General features: G+C 39.3%; 1 protein-coding gene across 15 annotated transcripts in view; it reads right to left on the bottom strand.

The window, feature by feature from the left end:
• The window catches only part of Lrrc7 (leucine rich repeat containing 7), a 444,829-nt gene that overhangs the window by 63,953 nt on the left and 361,556 nt on the right, over nt 1-19,320 (bottom strand). For 5 of the 15 annotated variants that reach the window (XM_029537669.1, XM_029537671.1, XM_029537675.1 and 2 more), the window contains 5 exons: nt 16,034-16,234; nt 8,802-8,913; nt 8,422-8,602; nt 4,769-6,449; nt 1,267-1,407 (listed from right to left, as the gene is read on the bottom strand). In XM_029537669.1, the coding sequence (XP_029393529.1) occupies nt 1,267-1,407; nt 4,769-6,449; nt 8,422-8,602; nt 8,802-8,913; nt 16,034-16,234 (2,316 nt within the window). Of the gene's footprint in view, nt 1-1,266; nt 1,408-4,768; nt 6,450-8,421; nt 8,603-8,801; nt 8,914-16,023; nt 16,235-19,320 lie in introns of those variants that run through there. The other 10 variants (XM_021197138.2, XM_021197140.2, XM_029537683.1 and 7 more) reach the window with 5 other exon arrangements.

Below are 19,320 nucleotides of genomic sequence, written 5' to 3' on the forward strand. Positions count from 1 at the left end.
CTCTGTCTCTCTGTCTCTCTCTGTGTCTCTGTCTGTCTCTGTCTTTCTCTCTGTGTCTCTGTCCGTCTGTCTGTCTGTCTGCCTTCCTGTCTGCCTGTCTGTCTGTCTTTCTTTCTGTGCATGTGTTTAAAGTTGTGGATATAAAATCTCTATGTTATGCTACCCAAAGCATGGATAAAAGGATCTAGATTAGGGAATGTTACCAGACATTCAACCATAAGTGTGAGGCATAAAGCCATGGGAATTTCTCCCACATTTAATTTTCTTCAGAAAGCAGAAATGTTTGGGGGCTGCTATCACTCTGCTTTTCTATTTTGTATTGATTCCTCCAAAAAATGACCATATTAATATACAGTCATAGTGACATTGTATGAAAATGACTCATTAGTCTCTACTGAGATGTAACAGAAAAGCATTAATCAGTCTAAGCAGACGAAATGGGCATTCCCAGTGCTGACTGAACAAGAAAAATGTTTTCTTAACCACGGGAATTCTCCCTCTCATTAATATACAGTATTATTTCCTTGCTAATATGCCTACATTTTTGTTTAAAATATATGGACTTGTTACTACTTACATCTCTTCCTCCTGTGCTCTATTTCCACAAGGAAAGTGGACTTTTTACAGTGCTAAACACTTAACTTCCATGCTCAGTCATAATATATTTTTTTAAAAGATCTATTTATTATATGTAAGTACACTGTAGTTGTCTTCAGACACACCAGAAGAGGGTGTCAAATCTTGTTATGGATGGTTGTGAGCAACCATGTGGTTGCTGGGATTTGAACACGGGACCTTTGGAAGAGCAGTCAGTGCTCTTAACCGCTGAGCCATCTCAACAGCCCCAATCAGTCATAATATTATGCCTTCTAAAGAAGCCACCCGAGTCCAAAACCAGTTTTTAGCATTGTTCTCAGAGTGCTTCACCAAGGGATGTCAGGGGTCACCTCCAGAACAGTAAATGATAAATGTGTCAATACAAAAGAAAGAAAAACATGGAAGAATAGAAATTAAGTAGAAAGATGATGCTTAAAGCAATCTCAAAGGATGTGCCTGCTCAGTCCAAAAAGCAAGAGTCTGGTAATCAGTCTGGCTACAATAAACACCGAGCAGCTACGGACTCAGGCTCTACATCATTTTCCCTGGTGCTTTCGGACCACGGAGAGTCCATAACAAGCAGGGCTGGATGCATAGCCTAAATACATCAGGTGAGCAAACATTGAGTGGCTTTGGAATGCTGACACATGTAGGGCAGTCCATACTTACTTTCTGAAGAGGTAGGTCTTGAAGGTCAAATTTAGACTTAGTCTGCAAGTTTAAAGTCATGCTTCTGCCTGCATGCATTGCTGAAATACCTCCATAGGGCAGCATGCCAAGGTTAACTGTGTTGTGTTTGTAAGCAGCATTCTGAGTAGAGGAGATAACCATGTGACAGGATGTAAACACGGGCTCCACAAACGGATCATTACATGAACACATCTAAATTCATAACATTGAACTGAAGGCGGGCAAACAGTAACTCTTTATAAACATGCGCGCGATCAGACAGAAGCATACAGTAACAGGGTTAGTTGTGCACAAAATGAGTACCATCCAGAGCTACAGAAACGACAAGAGCAAAGATACACTGTTTACACCTGCTCTCACATAAAGGCTAAGGTCTGTCTCTTAGCTGTCATGATCCTGAGACAAATATTGCTCATCTGTAGTAGTCTCCTAGTTTTGCAATTTCAGACAGTGGCGTTTTAATAAGCTTCCCTCTGGTATAAATCTCAATGTCTCACATTGTCAGATCTACATATATAAAAGACAGATGCTAACTTTTAACTCTGCCCAAGATAATGTGTGGTAGCCTTAAAGGCAGCTATAATTTAAAAATGGTTAATGCTATTCCTTTTTTAAAGTATGCATCAAATATTTGCACAGCATTCTGGTGATATTTACATTGTGAATATCCTTTGCCAGGTACTAATGGCCAGTTATTTTTTAAATTTTCTCTTCAGTAATTAAGATATTTTAAAATGGTCTGGCATCAACTTTCTAACTACAGTGGAAACACAGTTATTGGCAATACTTGCTTCAGTCAGTAATTCTCTTGTTTTATGCAGTATTGTTTTTCTTAGTTATCATTGAGAACTAATGGGTGGATTCTATTCCCAAAGCAATGATTTTTACCACCAGAGTTTGGTGAGCTATGGAGAGAGATGACTAGAGATACACTTGTCTGTCAATTCAGTTTGCTAAGGGCTAGGGACTAAAGTTCACTGTCACCACGCCAAAAGTGAAAAAGACTCTCAACCTCTTCTTCTTGTTCAGGGTTAATTACTTAATGTCCTATAGAGGACAATCTAAGACACTTGGACTCCTGTTTTATTCTTGGTTACAGAGGGATTCTGTCATGGAAGCCTTTGTGATTAAGGGAGACAATGCTATCCTTATTCTAGTGAAGTACTTCAAGCTGTCTGTCTCTCTAAGGCCAACACTAAAATCTTTTGCCAACTCCATGTTGGACTGTTATGCTTATAATAGGAGCAGATCTGTAGGCAGTTGGCTTTTATGTGAAATCACAAAGATCTTGTAGCTGCTGGAATTACTGTTTGCTCAGAATTGTACAGCTTTTGGAGGAAAGAGGTACCCCAAATTTCTGGTGCTATCTGATCATGGACAGAATGTAAATAGCTCAGCTCTGTCAAAACTATTTGACATTATATTATGCGCTCTGGCACCCTGAATTCATTTGGGAGAATAGCTGGAAGATTTCAAAGGTGATGCAGCTTGAGTTATGGCTAAGTAGCTCAGCTGACTGGGGAAGAAAATGTCATTTGAAATCTCCCAGAAAACTGTGTCTTGGAGTGGTGGTCTAAAGTAACTCAACTTCTTGAATCAAAGGAGAAACTATTAAATATACATCAAAATGGCTCTGAAAAGTTAGTGCTAGAACCAGAGAATTGTAAACAAACAGAGCTCAATGAAAAATGGAGGTGTCATCACAACAATGAAAAAAATACAGATAAATTCACATTAGCTATCTGAACCAGGCAGAGCCTTCAGACCTATGTATCCCAACCCACCCCTATACTCTCTGCAGCTACAGGAGTCACCCACTTCTTAATGTCTTGTTACAAAGTGTGTGGGACATATCTATCCATGACACCAGTAAATCGATGACACCAAATACTTCACATTAGTCATTCCATTATCATGTTTTGTTTCCATTCATTCTTCTGTCTCTAATTACTAGTCATCTTACATACACTCTTCACACCTTCTTAGAGCCTCTTCTATTTATATTACCCTGTAATATATGGTCATGTCTCCATGAGGCCAGAGTTCCTGGTTGTATTATATTATTTGACTCTAGATTTTCACCCCTAAGTTATCTGTCCACATGAGGGTATAATTAAAGGTAAAGCATGTATCATCTGGCTAGGTGTCTACTATGACATCAGCCATGAGACTTTAACAAAACTTCCTTCGAGGAGATGGAGTATATACTTATTTGAAACATTATGAAATACTTTGCAAGGCAGAACTAATTTTCATGCTGAGAAATTAATGCTCACAGCCACATTTGTGAGTTCATTCTTTCTCTAGGAAAACGGTTTCCTTGTCATGTAGACTCAATCTACAAATCAGATTTAAAATGAAAGAAATACTTAACACAGGGAACTTGCTCCATAAAAGCAGAACATTTCAGCAAAACTAAAATGACTGCATGAAGCATCCTGGTGGGTAATATAACTCAGAACATCCAACTCGAAGACACAAGAGGGAAAAGCCCCATTTTGCAAACAATCCTTAATTTTGACATAAGTTTGGGACACACACAGTCTTCTGACCTAGAGCCAAAGGCTCAGTGAATGATGATGCAGATGGCCAAAGCTCTAGAAAATGAAATTCCTGGTTTCTCTTAGAGAGATTCAAACAGGCAACAGGAACTAATTCTAAGCTTTGTACTGTTTTTCTGTTTTTGTTTTTAATTCTCCAATCACTGTTCACTCCACACAGTATTATGATTCAATTTTTAACTGAATTAGGATTAATTTGGGATTTATTTCCTTGTTTTGCTACATTATACACACTAATTTATTTCATTTGTAGTCCTTCTTGAGACATCATCTGCATTTGTTGTTTGTAGATTGACTTGAATTTTAGAATTTCCTTCTACATAAAAGCCAATATTCTAAGTGGCAGGATTTTATAATAGAGTAAAATAGTGTGTAGGAGGGCATTTAATCCCTGCTTATTTTATTTTTCTGTTATTTGCTGGGAAGATTATTGCTCGTTAGAAGTAATAACTTCAGTTGTCCCTTAGCTGTAGCAGTGTGAAAATTTTATAAACAAATTAAGCCTGAGTTTAATATAAGTGAGTCCGTGTGGAAAAGGGTAAAATACTCACTTTTTATAGACTCAATAAAAATAACACTCTTTAGGTCACCAGGGAACAGTTTTGATTTCTAGGAGTGGTGGCCTTGCTTCCATGGCTAGAAAACATCGAAGGACCATCCCAGATAATAGAGTCAAATTCTTCCTTACCAACATTATTTAGGCTATATTTGCTAAGTAATTCACCTGCTAGTTATGACTTCTCAGAAAGCATTAGCAATACTGACAATAAACGGTTGCAATCCATCTCCCCCGCAAGATAAAAATAAAATTCTGGGAGCTACCGTTCCTGTAACTCATGCGCCGCCACATGTGCTAAGAGATGCCAGGAAAGGAAAACCCAAGGCAGGAGGGAATTCTTACAAAGAAACGCCAGACATACCCTGTCTAACCTTCTAGCTTCTATATGTCTAAGCAGCTGCTGTCTCCAGTCTGCCGGCATTTTGCCACAGCTCTCCTCTCCCTTCACAGGGGTGGGCCTTGTCTTTATATCACTGTTATCTGATGTCTTGTCACCATAGTTACCCAAGTTATAGTCAGATGGTATTTTTTCCAGGAGGGCTGCCATGGTAGGCCTAGCTGAAACTGGCCTGGTTTGGGAGGCCCCGTAACTCTCTGTGCTGTAGCTCCTGGCAGACAGCGGCCTCCTCTGGGTAAGGTTTTTAGCAGGAAAACTTCCTGCCTGCGCTTTTACTTCTTGATATGAAGGGTGCTCATCTTCGTACCTGCCATTCCTCTTGAGGAATTGGGGATCAGTCATTGAAATGCTGCTCTGGCCTTCCAGCCCTCCCCTATAGGTTGCTCGGCCATACCTGTCACCAGGGGGCAGCTCGTGGGGCTCACTGACCCTTCTGAACATGGCCATCTCGGTGGAGCTGGCCAGGGAGTCAGCCCTCCTTAGGAAGCCTGCCCTGGGCCCCTGGCTGGCGAACTGAGCATTCACCATGGCATCCTCATTTACAGATGGCTGGGAAAAGGAGAACATCTGTTCCATGGGTGGGTATCCTCTGTAGGCTCTGGGGCTGACCAGATCCTTGGCGATGTTTTTACTGGGCTGCTGTACATACTCAGAATTGTGTGCAAAAGGGGGCGGAATCCTCTTCTCTGCTTTTACTTCCACCGCTCCTTGTGGGTTGAAGCTTTGGTCAAACTGATAGACCTTCTTAGTCATAGATGCTTTTTGTTGGGGTGGGCCTTTACTACTTCCATACATAAGCATCTCATCATCCAACATGGGTACTGACTGGCTCCTGGACATACTGGACATGCCATGCTCTGGTCCCAAGAACTTGTCTGGCCGCTCGTGGCTTCCTAAGTGATCGCTCCCAGAGGCATAGTTTTCTAGTGGAATGTTATAGACCTTGTAGGTACCGACGTCAATCTCATCAATACTCTGGGACTTTTTGAACTTGTTGGACTTTATATCTTTCATGAGTGGGGAAAGCCTCTCCGTGCTTTTGCTAATTGCGATAACACCTTTAGACGAATCTGGGCGGCAGTGGATTTGAGAAAAGACATTACCGAGACTCCTGTTAGGGGCAGGGTCGTGGTATTCCCATGGCACTCCTGGAGAAAAAGGACCTGGTGTCTCTGTAGGCTCCTTCATGTGGTCTTTTCTTTCAGGCAAGGGACTGGTAGTAGGGGTTGTTTCTAATTTGGAAGGAAAAGCAGTCCTATCTTCAAATGGACTGGGAGTTCTGGTCCAATTCTGCCAGGGATTGGAAGGAGGCACTTCTGTTTCTGGTGTGTGTCTGTGTGTGGACTGCTCCAATTCTAGGGGAACACCGACAATTCTTTCTTGCCTAATTAAAGGCCTGCGCCCATGAGCAGGTACACTTCTAGCCTTGGAGCTTAAGAGAGGGTTATTGTTGGCATTCTCGCCTGCGGCTTCCTCGGAGACAAAACCTGTGTTGTCGTAATGGGAGCCATCAGTCCAGTTGTCAGGGAAAGCATCACTCATTGGCAGCCTATCAGGACGCTGGGGGATGTTCCCTGGAGGGACAGCCTCCCGTTGGCTGAGTAATGGCTTTGCATCTAGAGGCTGTGGGAAAGGTGGTGCAATCCTGTGAACACAAGCAGGAGGAGAAAAATGACCAAGAGGAAGAGGTGACTTTTCCAGAAGAAGAATAAGTAACAGAGAATGCCACCAGCCTTTGTTTGTGTAGCTCATTTATCCCCACCTGGCTTATGGTTAAAGTCTCATTATTTCACCACAATCCAAAAAAAAAAAAAAAAAAAAAAAAATCCCAATTCAACCGGCTCTGACTTTCATAGATTCTGAGTAAACATGGCCTTGTAGCACACTGCCTAGTGTATTACTGTATACTATCTTAGGTCCTTCCATAGAATGCAAACATGAGGAGGGAGGTCTTTCTGGGCTCAGGATAGATGTTGGCTAAATGAGTGATTGAATGAAGAAAGTGCTCTTTCAACCATGGTCCTGAAGACTGACTGACAAGGGGATTTCCCCTACTTTCCCCTAGAATTTCTGACTCAGAACACTTCTAAGCCACCAGATGAAAGAATTTAAAAAATGCTGGTATTTTTAATCAGTACAAGCTGTCTTCAGACAAGATCAAGTCTCCAGTTTTATTTTATTTATTTCATTAATTTGTGGGAGCTGGGAGACACTCTAGAAAGTCCCAGAGACCTGGATGTGAGATTCCCAGGACTCAATGGGGGTGACCTTAGCCAAAATGCCCAACTGTTGGGAGACGGAACCTGAGAGACCACCTCCAGTAGATAGTCAGGGTCCCAAGTGGACCGATGGAATTGCTGACCTAGAGTTGTTCTTTTATTGTCTAAAAGAAATATAGGGACAAAACTGGAGCAGAGACTGAAGGAAAGGCTGTTCAGTGAACAGCCCAACTTGGGGTCCATCGAATGGGGGGGGGGACACCAAAGCCTGACTCTATTACTGATGCTGTGTTGTGCTTACAGAGAGAGCCTAGCATGGCTGTCCTCTGGGGGTCCTACCAGCAGTTGACTGAGACAGATGCAGACACTTACAGCCAACCATTAGACTGAGGTTAGGGACCCTTATGGAAGAGTTAGGGGAAGGATTGAAAGAGCTGAAGGGGATGGCAACCCCATAGGAAGATTAACTATCTCAACTAACCCAGACACCTAGGATCTCACAGAGACTAAGCCACCAACCAAAGAACATACACAGGCTGGTCCGAGGCCCCTGGCATATATGTAGCTGAAGACTGCTTTCTTTAGCTTCAGTTGGAGAGGATGTGCCTAATCCTGCAGAGACTTGAGGCCTCATTGAAGGGGAATTCCTGTGTAGAGAGTGGGGCACCTTCTCAGAGGCAAAGAGGAGGGGGAATTGGAAGATCTGTGGGAGGGATGACTGGGAGGGGGCAACATCTGGAATGTAAACAAATAATTAATTAAAAAATAGCATAAAAAGCATCTTCAGGCTTGGGTGCTATTAGACTTTGTTCTAATTCGGTCCTCTCCTTTACTCTTCTTCCCTAAGTGCTCCCTTTCACTTCTTGTCACGTGTGCTGTTGCCTTCTCTTTCCTCCTCCCTTAAGATCTCTTCCTTCTTCTCATGATTCCATAGTCTTCTATTGGCCTATAGATAGTATATCAAGGGATTGTCTACTTTTTTGACTGCACTATGCATGGGGCTAATAGCACATTTGAGCCAGTAGCTACTGCCAGCATATGCCTGCTTTCCTGAGAGTATGTGAATTCATTTGCTAACAATGCGAGTTATACATACTTAGAATCCAATATATATTCATTATTAGGGATGGTCAAACACAAATTTTCACTTTCAAGCTTTTAGTTCCCACTGTGACTTCCCATAGTCTCTTCCCACTGGCCTTGCATGGATGCCAGGCCCTGGAGGATGGTTTGGATGCCCTCCAAAGTCCCGGGAGAGCCCACATGCTTACCTGCATATTCTGTGTTCTGTGCCACTCACATGCCAAACACAAAATTCCAACATAAAGTAGATTCCACTTTGTCAAAATTGCTTTCAATGAGCATTTGGGAACACAGAAGGGGGACTTCTCAACACACCTGTTACCCCATAAAGAGTTATGGACGGCATCTTTAGCTGTTGTCTGCATGGACCCCACTTTCATCCGGGTGTTAGAGGATGCCGAAGAAGCTTGGGAGGGCGAGTAGTCTGAGTAGGTGCCTGAGGAGACACTGTTATTCAGACAGTGAGTTTTGTCAACTTCAGACTCATCAGTTGATTCTGAAATTTAAAGGGGAAACATGTTACAATGCTATGAACACTGACAGATACAAAAGTATGAAAAGCAGATTCCATATGGATTAATGTCAGAAGCACATGTGTGCGAGTACTTATAGACTATGGCATGTCATAATGTATAAGTGGCGATTTATCATGCACATGCATCGGGCACAGTTCCACATCGGCTTCACAATGTTACCTTTTTTGTCCTTCCCTAGCAGAACAAGTTTGGGTGGGTACAGAGGGGTCTCAGCTAATGAAGGGTGAAGTTCCCCAATCCTCATTTCATTAGCTGGATGAACAAAAGAATCCTGAGAGATATAATAATACAGGACAAGGAAAGTAAACATTTAAATAACGGTTAACCAAGATGGCAATATCTTATTTGGCTCAGACTCAAAGATGTGGCCCTAGACTTTAATTCACCACGGGGCATTGCAAAATAACCCTCTGTGTCTGTAATTGAGCACTAATTATTTTTCTAATTTATATGAGCCCATTTATTCATTAGATGTGTTTTTGGATGCTATTTGTATGCCTGGCACTGTGCAAAGAACTATGGAGGTTTCCCAGAAAGATACAACATGGTCCTCTGGGAATTTCCAATCTAATTGAGATGGAACAGAACTCATTTCAACACAGCATTGAATTATGCTGCGTGCTCCACAGGCAGTGTGGCTCAGTCATATATACTGGATGTGAGAATTCTAGAGGCTGAACTCCCATGAGTTCCAAGTAGGAAGGGCATTGCTGACCAGTAGGATCTTTGTTCTACCCCATTACAATATCCCAGTAGTCCTGCACCCCTGGCCTCTGCTCTTTAATCCCTGCTGTGTCCCAGGTGACTGTTGGCAGTCACTGTGTGTCTGCTGTTCCTCCTTCCTGGGTTAGCATTGTCATGGCCAATTCCAACCTACTTGATCTTCACTGCATATTGAATGTTGAATTTAACAAATGGCAGTGGTGCAAGAATATGACTTTATAAAGAACGAAGAATATAAAAGTTTCACAAGCTTTGAAATCCTCCCTCTCTATTTATTTCATTTTATGTGTTAGTGCTTTGTCTGCATGTACATAAATGCACTATTTGTATACAATTCCTGTGGAGGCCAGAAGAGGGCATTAGATTTCCTGGAACTGGAGTTTAACACTGTGGGTGCTGATGAACTTGGGTCCTCTGCAAAAGCAACCAGAGTTCTCAGCCATTGAGTTGTCTCATCAGTGTACAAATTCCATGAGTTTTAATTTCTAGAATTCAGATCATTTCCAATTAAACAGGTATCAGGAGAACATTAAGAAAGCCAAAATTTAAACCTCCACTTTCTATACACAACAGGTGTGTCTTTTAACTTCTTTATAATAAATTGAATTCAAAGAACATTCAAGGTATTGTTTGTTTGTGTGTTTGTGTGTTTGTTTGTGTGTGTATTAATTTGGAGCACTGAACTAACACAAGTAGAGATGTTTTGTTGAATTGGAGAAGGATATACTTAGATAAAATAGGAATTTGGAAAGATTTGTCTAGTGTTTGGTTGGTGTAATAAATGGGCAGAAACACTCAAAGGGACAGGCTATAGGTTTCTGGTATTTTAGGAAAAAAACCACATCCATTTCTTTAATTCTTGACTGAAACTTTTTCGTTTGAACTTATTTTTGGTGGTGTATGAGAGTATTTTCTTATAAAAAAACCAACATCTGTCTGATAGTTATCAATTTTTAAAAGAATTATATTTCAAGATGAAGATGACCCCATCAATTGGTTCAACTCTTTCCCTGGACCTGGGGCACAGAAAAGTATGTAATGAAGACTCAGCATTAAAATTGTTGTCCCCACTCCTGAGTGAGGCTCCCAATGAGATCCCCTGTATCAGGGACCTGAAGCAAATGATCTGATTCAAAGGAGATCCTCAGAGAAAAAGGGTGAGGAAAAGCCTGGGGCTGAAGAGAGAAGTATGCATTTCCATTGAATTTCTAAGTTCAGCACAACAAATGCATAGTAAAATTTTAAGTTGGTATAATAAAGGGTAAAAGCATGTGTATGACATGTGAGGAATTTATAAGAAGATGCAAGCTGGAGAAGCACTTCTGTGCAAGGAACAAGACATGCTGACCTGTCAATCACAGGGCACTGTCTCTCTGTCCTGTTTCTGCCTCATCACTTATTAATCAGGTACCTTGGGCAAGGTGAAGCATTCTCAGACCTGCATCCAGCACATCCATCAGATGAAGGTGGTAGGTAATAGAAGTGTTGCTAGTTAATTTCTGTCTAGACTATGAAGGTAAAGGTAACTTATTTGTATGAAACAACTTGGGAAGGAGGTAGTTTTAGATGACACCTAATACAAATCAAAGAGTCTCTCTCTCTCTCTCTCTCTCTCTCTCTCTCTCTCTCTCTCATTCATTCTTCCTTTCTTTAGAAACAGCAAAATGAAAAAAAAATAAAATGAGATACAAGAACAAAATCAAGCTGTCATATCAATACAGAGTGTTAATATTACTTCTCTTACCTCATGTTCTACAATTCAGTACTTAGGGTATTTTGCTCTTATGCATCAGATTTTTAAATTTGTGGAAAGGGCTCTGCATGGCCCAACTAGGATATGAGTTTCTGACCCTCTTCAAAACCGAGGAAGGCAAAGTTTTGAGGCTGCCTCCATGGTTGTAAAGCAATCAACTTTGCTAAATGGCTCATCTGAACTTCATCTAAATTTGCCTCCGGTTGAGACTGAAGTAGAAGGGGAGGTGAAATGTCCTTTCTCGTTTAGTTCCACCACCCTTCCTTTATTTAAATAGAATCTTGGCTCTTAGTAACATGGAGAAAGAGAGTCCTAAGGTAAGAGTCAAGAAGAATAAAAGTTTATTTTTGAGTGTTTGAGAGTTAAAGTTAACAAGAGAAAAAACTTCAGGGACAGTAGAACGCTTTTCATTATTAGGTAGACAATATGGCTTCTTTGCAGATGGAAAATAAGCTGTTTTCTCACTATGAAGAAGGCTTGTATCATTTCTGACTACAGTAGACATGGTGAGCAGGTGTTCAGATAGAGATATGCAGACCACTAAAGAGAACGGGACAGAAATTGGAGTTTTATTTTCTCCAGGAATGATCTGGGTTATCATTTACTTCAGCTTTCTGAATCAAGTGCTATGCTTAGCTCTGCATATAAATACCTGTTGTCCCCCCACTCCACCTCCACAGGGTCTCTTAGCACTTAGATGTTTAGAGGAAAAGAAATTGTGGCCTGGACACACCTCCCTTGCTAAGGTCAGCAATAAGTTAGATCCAAGAGAGTAGTTCTTGCTTCCTAGACTTAAAAGCCTTCCCCAATGGTTCTCAATCTGTGTTCTGAGGCATTCATGGAGGTCATTGCTAATTCCCAGAGAGATTATGGGTTGTTAGAGAGTGTGTCAGAGAAGCAAACTTGAGATCAACCAGACAGGTGTGAACCACTGGCTCAGTGTTGCACTTGGTTTCAACATTTGGCTGCATAGTATTGATCTCAAACTACATGAAGCTGGATTTTGGTGGTTGCTATGATCAAAAAGTAAAAGCAAATGCTAGTGTGCAACATCTGAGAGTTGTCTTTGCTATGACTTTCAGCTTTGAGCAAACACTGTCAACATCTGATGAATCTTAATATTTTGGCTTTGGTTATTTAAAAATAAGACAAAACATTTCCTTTCCTAGTTTATGTACTTTATTTTTCCAATGACCTCAAAGGAGGATTTATTTGCTAAGTTGCAACTAGCTACATCTATGGAGATGTTAAGTATTATTTCAGTTTATGGACACTATAACAAAAATTACTGAGAAATGGAGGGCTGCCTATCTCAAAAAGATATATAGATAAATATGCTAGGAATTTCTTCAATGCACAGGTGAAGAGTGGCTACACAAAGCAGTCAACAAGGACGAATCAATTCAACAAAACCTCAGAAACTCACCTGGCCTTCCATGAGCTTCTAATTGGGTGGAAAGTCAGATTATAACACTAGACTTAACTAATCATTGTTTTACTCTACACATATTTATTGTGTGCTTTTTATGTGCTAGATTTTGGGCATATAGATGCTCCCAGCTTGTAGTTACATCTAGTAAACCCAGAATAGGTTGAAAATATCATTAAGTAAAAATGCTTTTGATATTTTTAACACTCTGCATTTTACAACCCAGCAGCCCACCATCCCAGCACACTGTAGTGAATGTGGTGTGTACTGATGCTGCAGCTGCTGAAGGGCATGTGGCTTGTTGAGTATGGGGAGCACATTGTTAGCTAAGCAAAAGGTCAGAATCCAAAATTGGAGTATGGTTTTTACTAAGAGCTGATGGCTTTGGCAGCAAGGCAAAGTTGAAAAACTCCAACTTGAATCATCACACACTACATAAAATGGAAATGGCTCTCACTCTCTGAAACTGTCTGAAGGTAATATACAAAGTCGTCGTAAATGTCATTGCATTCAATGCAAGCCAACAGAGTGATGCAGTAGAGAAAGCCAGGGGGTTAGGCTGATCGGAGGTGGCCCTTTGAGATTTAAGGGTGAGGGCATACTAGCCATGCACAGAGAATGAGCACACAAAGTTCAGGCGACATTATGAAGGAAAAAGGCAGGAGGGGACACTTTCCCATCACCAGCTCTCTATGGCTGTCCTGGCTCTGCTCTTTATCTAATATAACTGTGTGAAAACTCTAGGGTATGGGAAAGGTCAGCTGGGGCTGGCTTTCCTTTCTCATTCACTTGGCATCCTATCAAATGCAATTACCGTTTTTTTTTTTTTTTCCTCTTTTGAGATAGGCTCTCGTGTATCCCAGGCTAGCCTTGAACTTACTATCTAGCCAAAGATGAGTTTGAACTCCTAATCTCCTTTCCTTCACCTCCCAAGAGCACTATCACACTAGGAAATACTTATATTGCCTTCCAGATTTACTTTTTCAGTCTTGCTTACCTCAATTCTTCATTTTTCTCCCTTGGTTAAGGTGTTTAATCACCTGGCTGATTCTATAATGAAGTGTGTAATTCTCTATTGCACAGTCTACACACACCACACTGACAAGGTGGTACAAGCTTGCAGTCATGGTCCTCAGGAGGCAGAAGCAGGAAAGTTTTGAGTTTGTAACCAGCCTGGGCTAAGATAAAAGTATCGAAACCCTGAATAAAAAATACAAAATATATACGGATGCAAAAATATATAATAAATGCAGAGCCTTCATAATTAATAACATACTTGGTTACTCACACTAATTAAATCAGGACACTGAATAAAATGTAGTGTGGCCCTTAACTAGGCTATATTTAAGAGGGTGCTGAATGCCTACAGTTGACTCAATGGAAAAGGAGATACAGTCTGGATTTCAGAAAAAGTATTGAAATCTCCACTGGAATTTCTTTTTACAGAGATCACATCAGCGGATGGAGAAAGGGATGGGGCAGGTCACATAGGACACATGTCAGGTTGGAAATCAGCTTTTATTGTAGCTTCCCTAACTAATGAAGAACCTCAGACTTTTCTCCCAGCAGTAAGAAGCTATTGCCAAGGAAACGATTAGGTTGGCACTCTTTTTAGGAAAAGTGTTGCCAAGGCAACAAGGAGGCTGGGGACAAAGTAAAGCAAAAAGACAATGGGTTTGGTAGCAATACTGACAGAGTTGTGGACTTTAGAAAACAAAGCTAAATATGTGAAGGTTTGAGTAACTATTTGGAAGGGATAAGGAGTGAAGAGAAAGAAGAAATTATTACCCCAATTTTAGTCTCAAAGATAGATAACGGTAGATAATGTTGTGAAACCAGATTAAGCTTGGGGCAGAAGATGTATTATTTTTGGCATGCTCATGGAATACTTAAACTAAATATATCTACTATGGGTTATTATTAAATTTATGACCACAGATATTTTTCTTGCTTTTTACCTATCTAATTCTGAAATTAAGCAATTTTAAATGTTCTTATATTTGTAGTGAATTCACTCAGGGTTAGGTTTCAATAACCACAATGCTACATAAGACGAAAATGGCTCTTACTCTGAAACTGTTGAGGTGTGTGTGATTCCATGAAGTTTAAATACAAAGTGTGTGTGTGTGTGTGTGTGTGTGTGTGTGTGTGTGTGCACACTTGCTAAATACTGCTTTCTTTTCTACTTGTACTATTGTAATATCTTAGATGGAAGACTGTTGACTTTGCTTTGATATGTGTGGTTATCATGTGAAAATGAGACCACAGTGGTGCTTGTAAGGCAAAGAAAAAAAAACTAAACTGAAGATTTACTTTATCCTCTAAAACTCCAGGTTTCATTTCCATAGGTGTGAAAGTGTGTTTCTCTTTTGCATGTATTTGCATTCTATAACTATGAACTTTTTGGTTTGTTTTTACAATAGGGTCTCACTCTGTATCCTAGTCTGGCCTTGAACTTTCAGTCATCCTCCTGTTTTAGCCTCCCAAGTAGCTATGGCTGTTTTTGCTCAAGGTCTTCTCCCTGTCTGGAATGCCCTCCCCTGGTTCCTATGTAAAGGAAATTATGTCATCTTTAATACATGTTTCAGTCCCAATTTAGAACAGGAAATCCTGGCATCTCTTCTTGTGTGTTTCTAGCTTAGCTTTGAATCAATGGGGAGCCTGGGACACAGTTTCGTTTATTTTTTCCTCTCACAGTATTTAGCACAGTGCTACATATACAGTTGGTGTACAAATGCCACAAATTGATTATCTGAAATGCAGATTTGTAAAAGAGTTTTGTCAATTTAGATTTTAGAGAAATAATATGGACTAGACATGCTTGCTCCAATTGTATTTCTAGCAAAAGTAAAAGATGCAACTAATTAGTTGAAGAGTTGATGAGATAGCAGAGGTGGCAAAATGTAGTTGAATTCTTTTCAGACTACACAAATCAGTAAGACTGAAATTCTAGCTTATTTCCAAACATAGAAAGCAAGCCTTCCATGGTCAGATCCCACAAGCCTGGGTTTTACTTGTTCCTGATCCTGTTTGTGGGTTTCTTTTTTCTCTTTTTCTGTCTGTCTGTCTGTCTGTCTGCCTGTCTGTCTATCTATCTGTCTGTCTCTTTCTTGCTGAAACTCAAACGCAAAAACATTAAAAAAATTCATGCTAAACTTAGTAGGGATCTTAATTTGAATAAAAATGTCCCATTAGTTTTCTCAGGAAATGATCAGATAAATTTTGGGTAGCCAACATTTTCATGGGTAGCTGATGAGCCACTGTACATATTAAAGATATAGTAGTGATTTGGGCGGGGGAGGGGTAGCCATCTTTGATTTACTAGATGCAACCGTCCTATCTCAAAAGAGGAGTAATTTTTATTTAAGAAATATTTAAGAAATAATGTGTAATTTGCTTATTAAAGCAATCTACTCAGAAGAAACATCATTACGCAGAAGTTTAAAAGTCAAACCACACTGGCAATTACCAATAACCTCCAAATACCTCCACTGTAATCTCCTTTGGGGCCACCGGCCACTTGTGTTCAAACTTTTCTTTCACAGTTTGTTCCGTGTTAGCTGTTGGATTTGAGTTCTCAACACGCACTCCATGGCTTGGCTTACCCACCAGATTTTGAACAGATTTTACCATATTCTTTAAATCCTCCGGGTAAGGAGTTGGATATCGTTTTAGGTTTATTTCAACCTAGAAGTTTATAAAAAGAAATTTAACATAAAAATGACTTCAGCAAACATGTTCACCAAGCTACTCCATGGTACAAGCATCACGAAAAACAAATGCAATACAGTGAGTGTTGAGCTTCCCAGGGCTTGATGCATATTGAACTCTGTGGGGCTGGCCCCAACTCCTTCACACTCTTATTCATCATCAACAACTTCTTTAGTCTTTAGGTGAGTGAAATAGCAGTACGTAAAACTCTTAAGTGACTGCTAATGGTAAAAAGTAGAATCAACATATTATCAGTTGCATTACATCTTAGAACTTTCCCACCTTTGGTATTTAATAATTGTAAAATTTAATAACGTTCATGGTTGGAATGTCTTTGGAGTTCAGTTCAGGTTTTGGGAGGAGACCTCAGAAGATTTACAAGTGGAGTTAGGCATTGAAAAAGCCAATCATGAGTTAGCTTTATACAAATTTATAACTAGCACACAGTGTTAAAAGGTAAGGTGGCTTTTAAAAAATACTTCCCAAAAATCTTTGGGGTGACTTTCATACTTGTTTTATAAACTAATAAAACCATATGCTTCTTAAGTAGTAGTTTATATAAAGAGAAATAAAAAGTCTCTCTTTCCTAATATGTTTTAGGTAAATGTACATATTTTGGCTGATATTATCCAGATGTTTTTTCCATCTTTAAATTCTTTTGCAGGTGTTAATCTAACTCTTAAGAACACATTTGAAGGCCTCTGCTTAGTACTGATTTTGTTTGTGTAGAATATTCTACTAGGAGAGGACTTATTATAATGTATTTATTTGAAAGAGAATCAATACAAGTTGTTCATGCTGACTGAAGGAACTCACATAAACAGATAGGTGTACCCATTTTGACTCGTGCCAACACTATGTTACCTTGAATCTGAGCAGAATCAACTTTTTAATGGAATGACTTAAGTGGTTGTGGTATGTGTTTGTGGAGAGCATGTGTGTGAGGCTGGAGGGTGGCAACAGAGCAGGTGGGATAGAATGAACGAGGAAGAGCATGAGAACAGAGGAAAGCAGCCAGGAGGGACTCCCCGCCTGGTCCATGCCATGAGGGAGAGGCTGGAGAATATGGAGGACTCAAACACTTTTGCTAATCTACTATTTTAGCAAGCTCACCAACGGTGTTACTCTTAGGGTTCACTGTGGCTCATTATCCGAATCAGATACAGGGATTAGTTGTTACTATGTAGTTTCTTTTGATATTAAAAGCATAAAATTAATTTCCAATATATTTGGATTGCAGAGAAAGACCTTTTTTCTTGTTAAATAGGGTGACTTATTTAATTTTTTATGTTCTAAAATAAATGAGAATGAATGAATAAATAGAATTAAGGCTATAAGAACCAAAGAAAAAAATTAGGTTTCAAAGGAAAAGGTGAGTTGTTATAGTTTACTACTACTATGTTCCAGGAGGTTGCCTTCTAGTGTATTCTTCAGTAGACATAAAACAACGATGGCCATGCTAGGCAGAACACACTAATGTGTATGTATTCAGTTGTATTGAGGATGTTTCCGATCATTTTTAAAGTGATTGATGCAGTAGTTTGCTCACATCATCAGAATATGTTTGGTTGTTTTATTGCTGTGGAAGTATTTACATGCAGAAGTAGATCTCTCACAAAGCTCAAACTATGTGGCTGTCACTTTCAAGGCTATGGGAGAGTTGCTATTTAATTACTTATTTATATGGATCATTTTATATTTTTTCCTTACAATGTCTCTTTCCCAAATTTGGGAACCTTTAGGAATCGTTAATCCTGAATTTGTTTTATCTAGAAAAAAAACACTTTGCCTCCATTCACTATTTTTACAGAACATTGGACTTGGAGTCATGAAGCACAAATTCAAGCTGTAGGCCTATCTCTAAGTAGCCAATAGCCTTGAATCTGTTGTTTCTACTTAGAACAATAGAAACCTAACACCTTTTCCACACACTTGCCTTTATTTAGAGCTAAAAATAAATATAAAGGACTCAAACACGTATTACAAGTATGACATCTATGCAGAGATCTCAGTTTGTAATCCAGGTTGGCATAGAATCTCAATCCTTCTGCCTCAGCCTCCTGATTGCTGGGATTATAGGTAAACACCACCAAAACCAGCTTGGTATTATCTTTAATATAATATTTTACTTGTTTATTTAAAAACTCTGGATTCCTTTGATAATTTAGACTATGACCCACATGTCTAGCTACATGTTGAGTCTTTCCTTTAGGTTGCATAAGAGGTAATTATTCTATATTCACTGTGTTCTAGGCATTCTGATGAATGTTTTGTAGAGATTTTTAATTTAATATTGGTTAACTGTATGATATGCGACAAGGTTTATAATTATTCCTATAGGTTTAAACACAAATTCCCACATATTACTATATATCAAATTATAAATACTATACATTATGGGATGTTATTAATTTGTAATTGTACATTTAAATTTTATACAGTAGCTGTTGTCACTTTACAAAAGGCATATTGGGAGTGAGAGCACTTAACTTCTCTGAGGTAATGTTAAAGCTTAACATGGATTCTAAGGTTTATATCACAATACTGTTGATTAGTTTAGAGATATTCTCTGCTATAGTATGACATAAAATCGTGTGACCTTGTGGAAAAGGTGTTATAAAACTAAGATGTAAACTTTATTGTTAAATAATAAGATAATTGCAATTTAAAAAATAAAGCTAGGTAATTTTAATTTCACTTCTTCTAACATGAAGCAGCATTTTAGAATTCAATTCTATTTTAAGTTTTGTGCAGACATATTTATATCTTTTCTTCCTCTCAGTTCCTGCCTTCAGTACTTCAGAAGTGCTGCAATATGGTCATAAAGAATTACATTACTAATTCAGGGAATCCATATCTAAAAGCAGAAACATTCACCATCCTAATATGATATAAAACAGTGAATTTCTGATACACAGAGGTGGGCAAATCTCCAAAATTCATTCTGAGATAGTGTTAAATTTGTCACTCACTATAAAGTATTTGCTCATGTCACATATACATTGCATTAAAATGCAAGACTTTTACTAAAATATATATATATGTATATATTTTAATTTTGG

The sequence above is a fragment of the Mus pahari genome, chromosome 4, assembly GCF_900095145.1.
Source record: "Mus pahari chromosome 4, PAHARI_EIJ_v1.1, whole genome shotgun sequence".
NCBI lineage: Eukaryota > Metazoa > Chordata > Mammalia > Rodentia > Muridae > Mus > Mus pahari.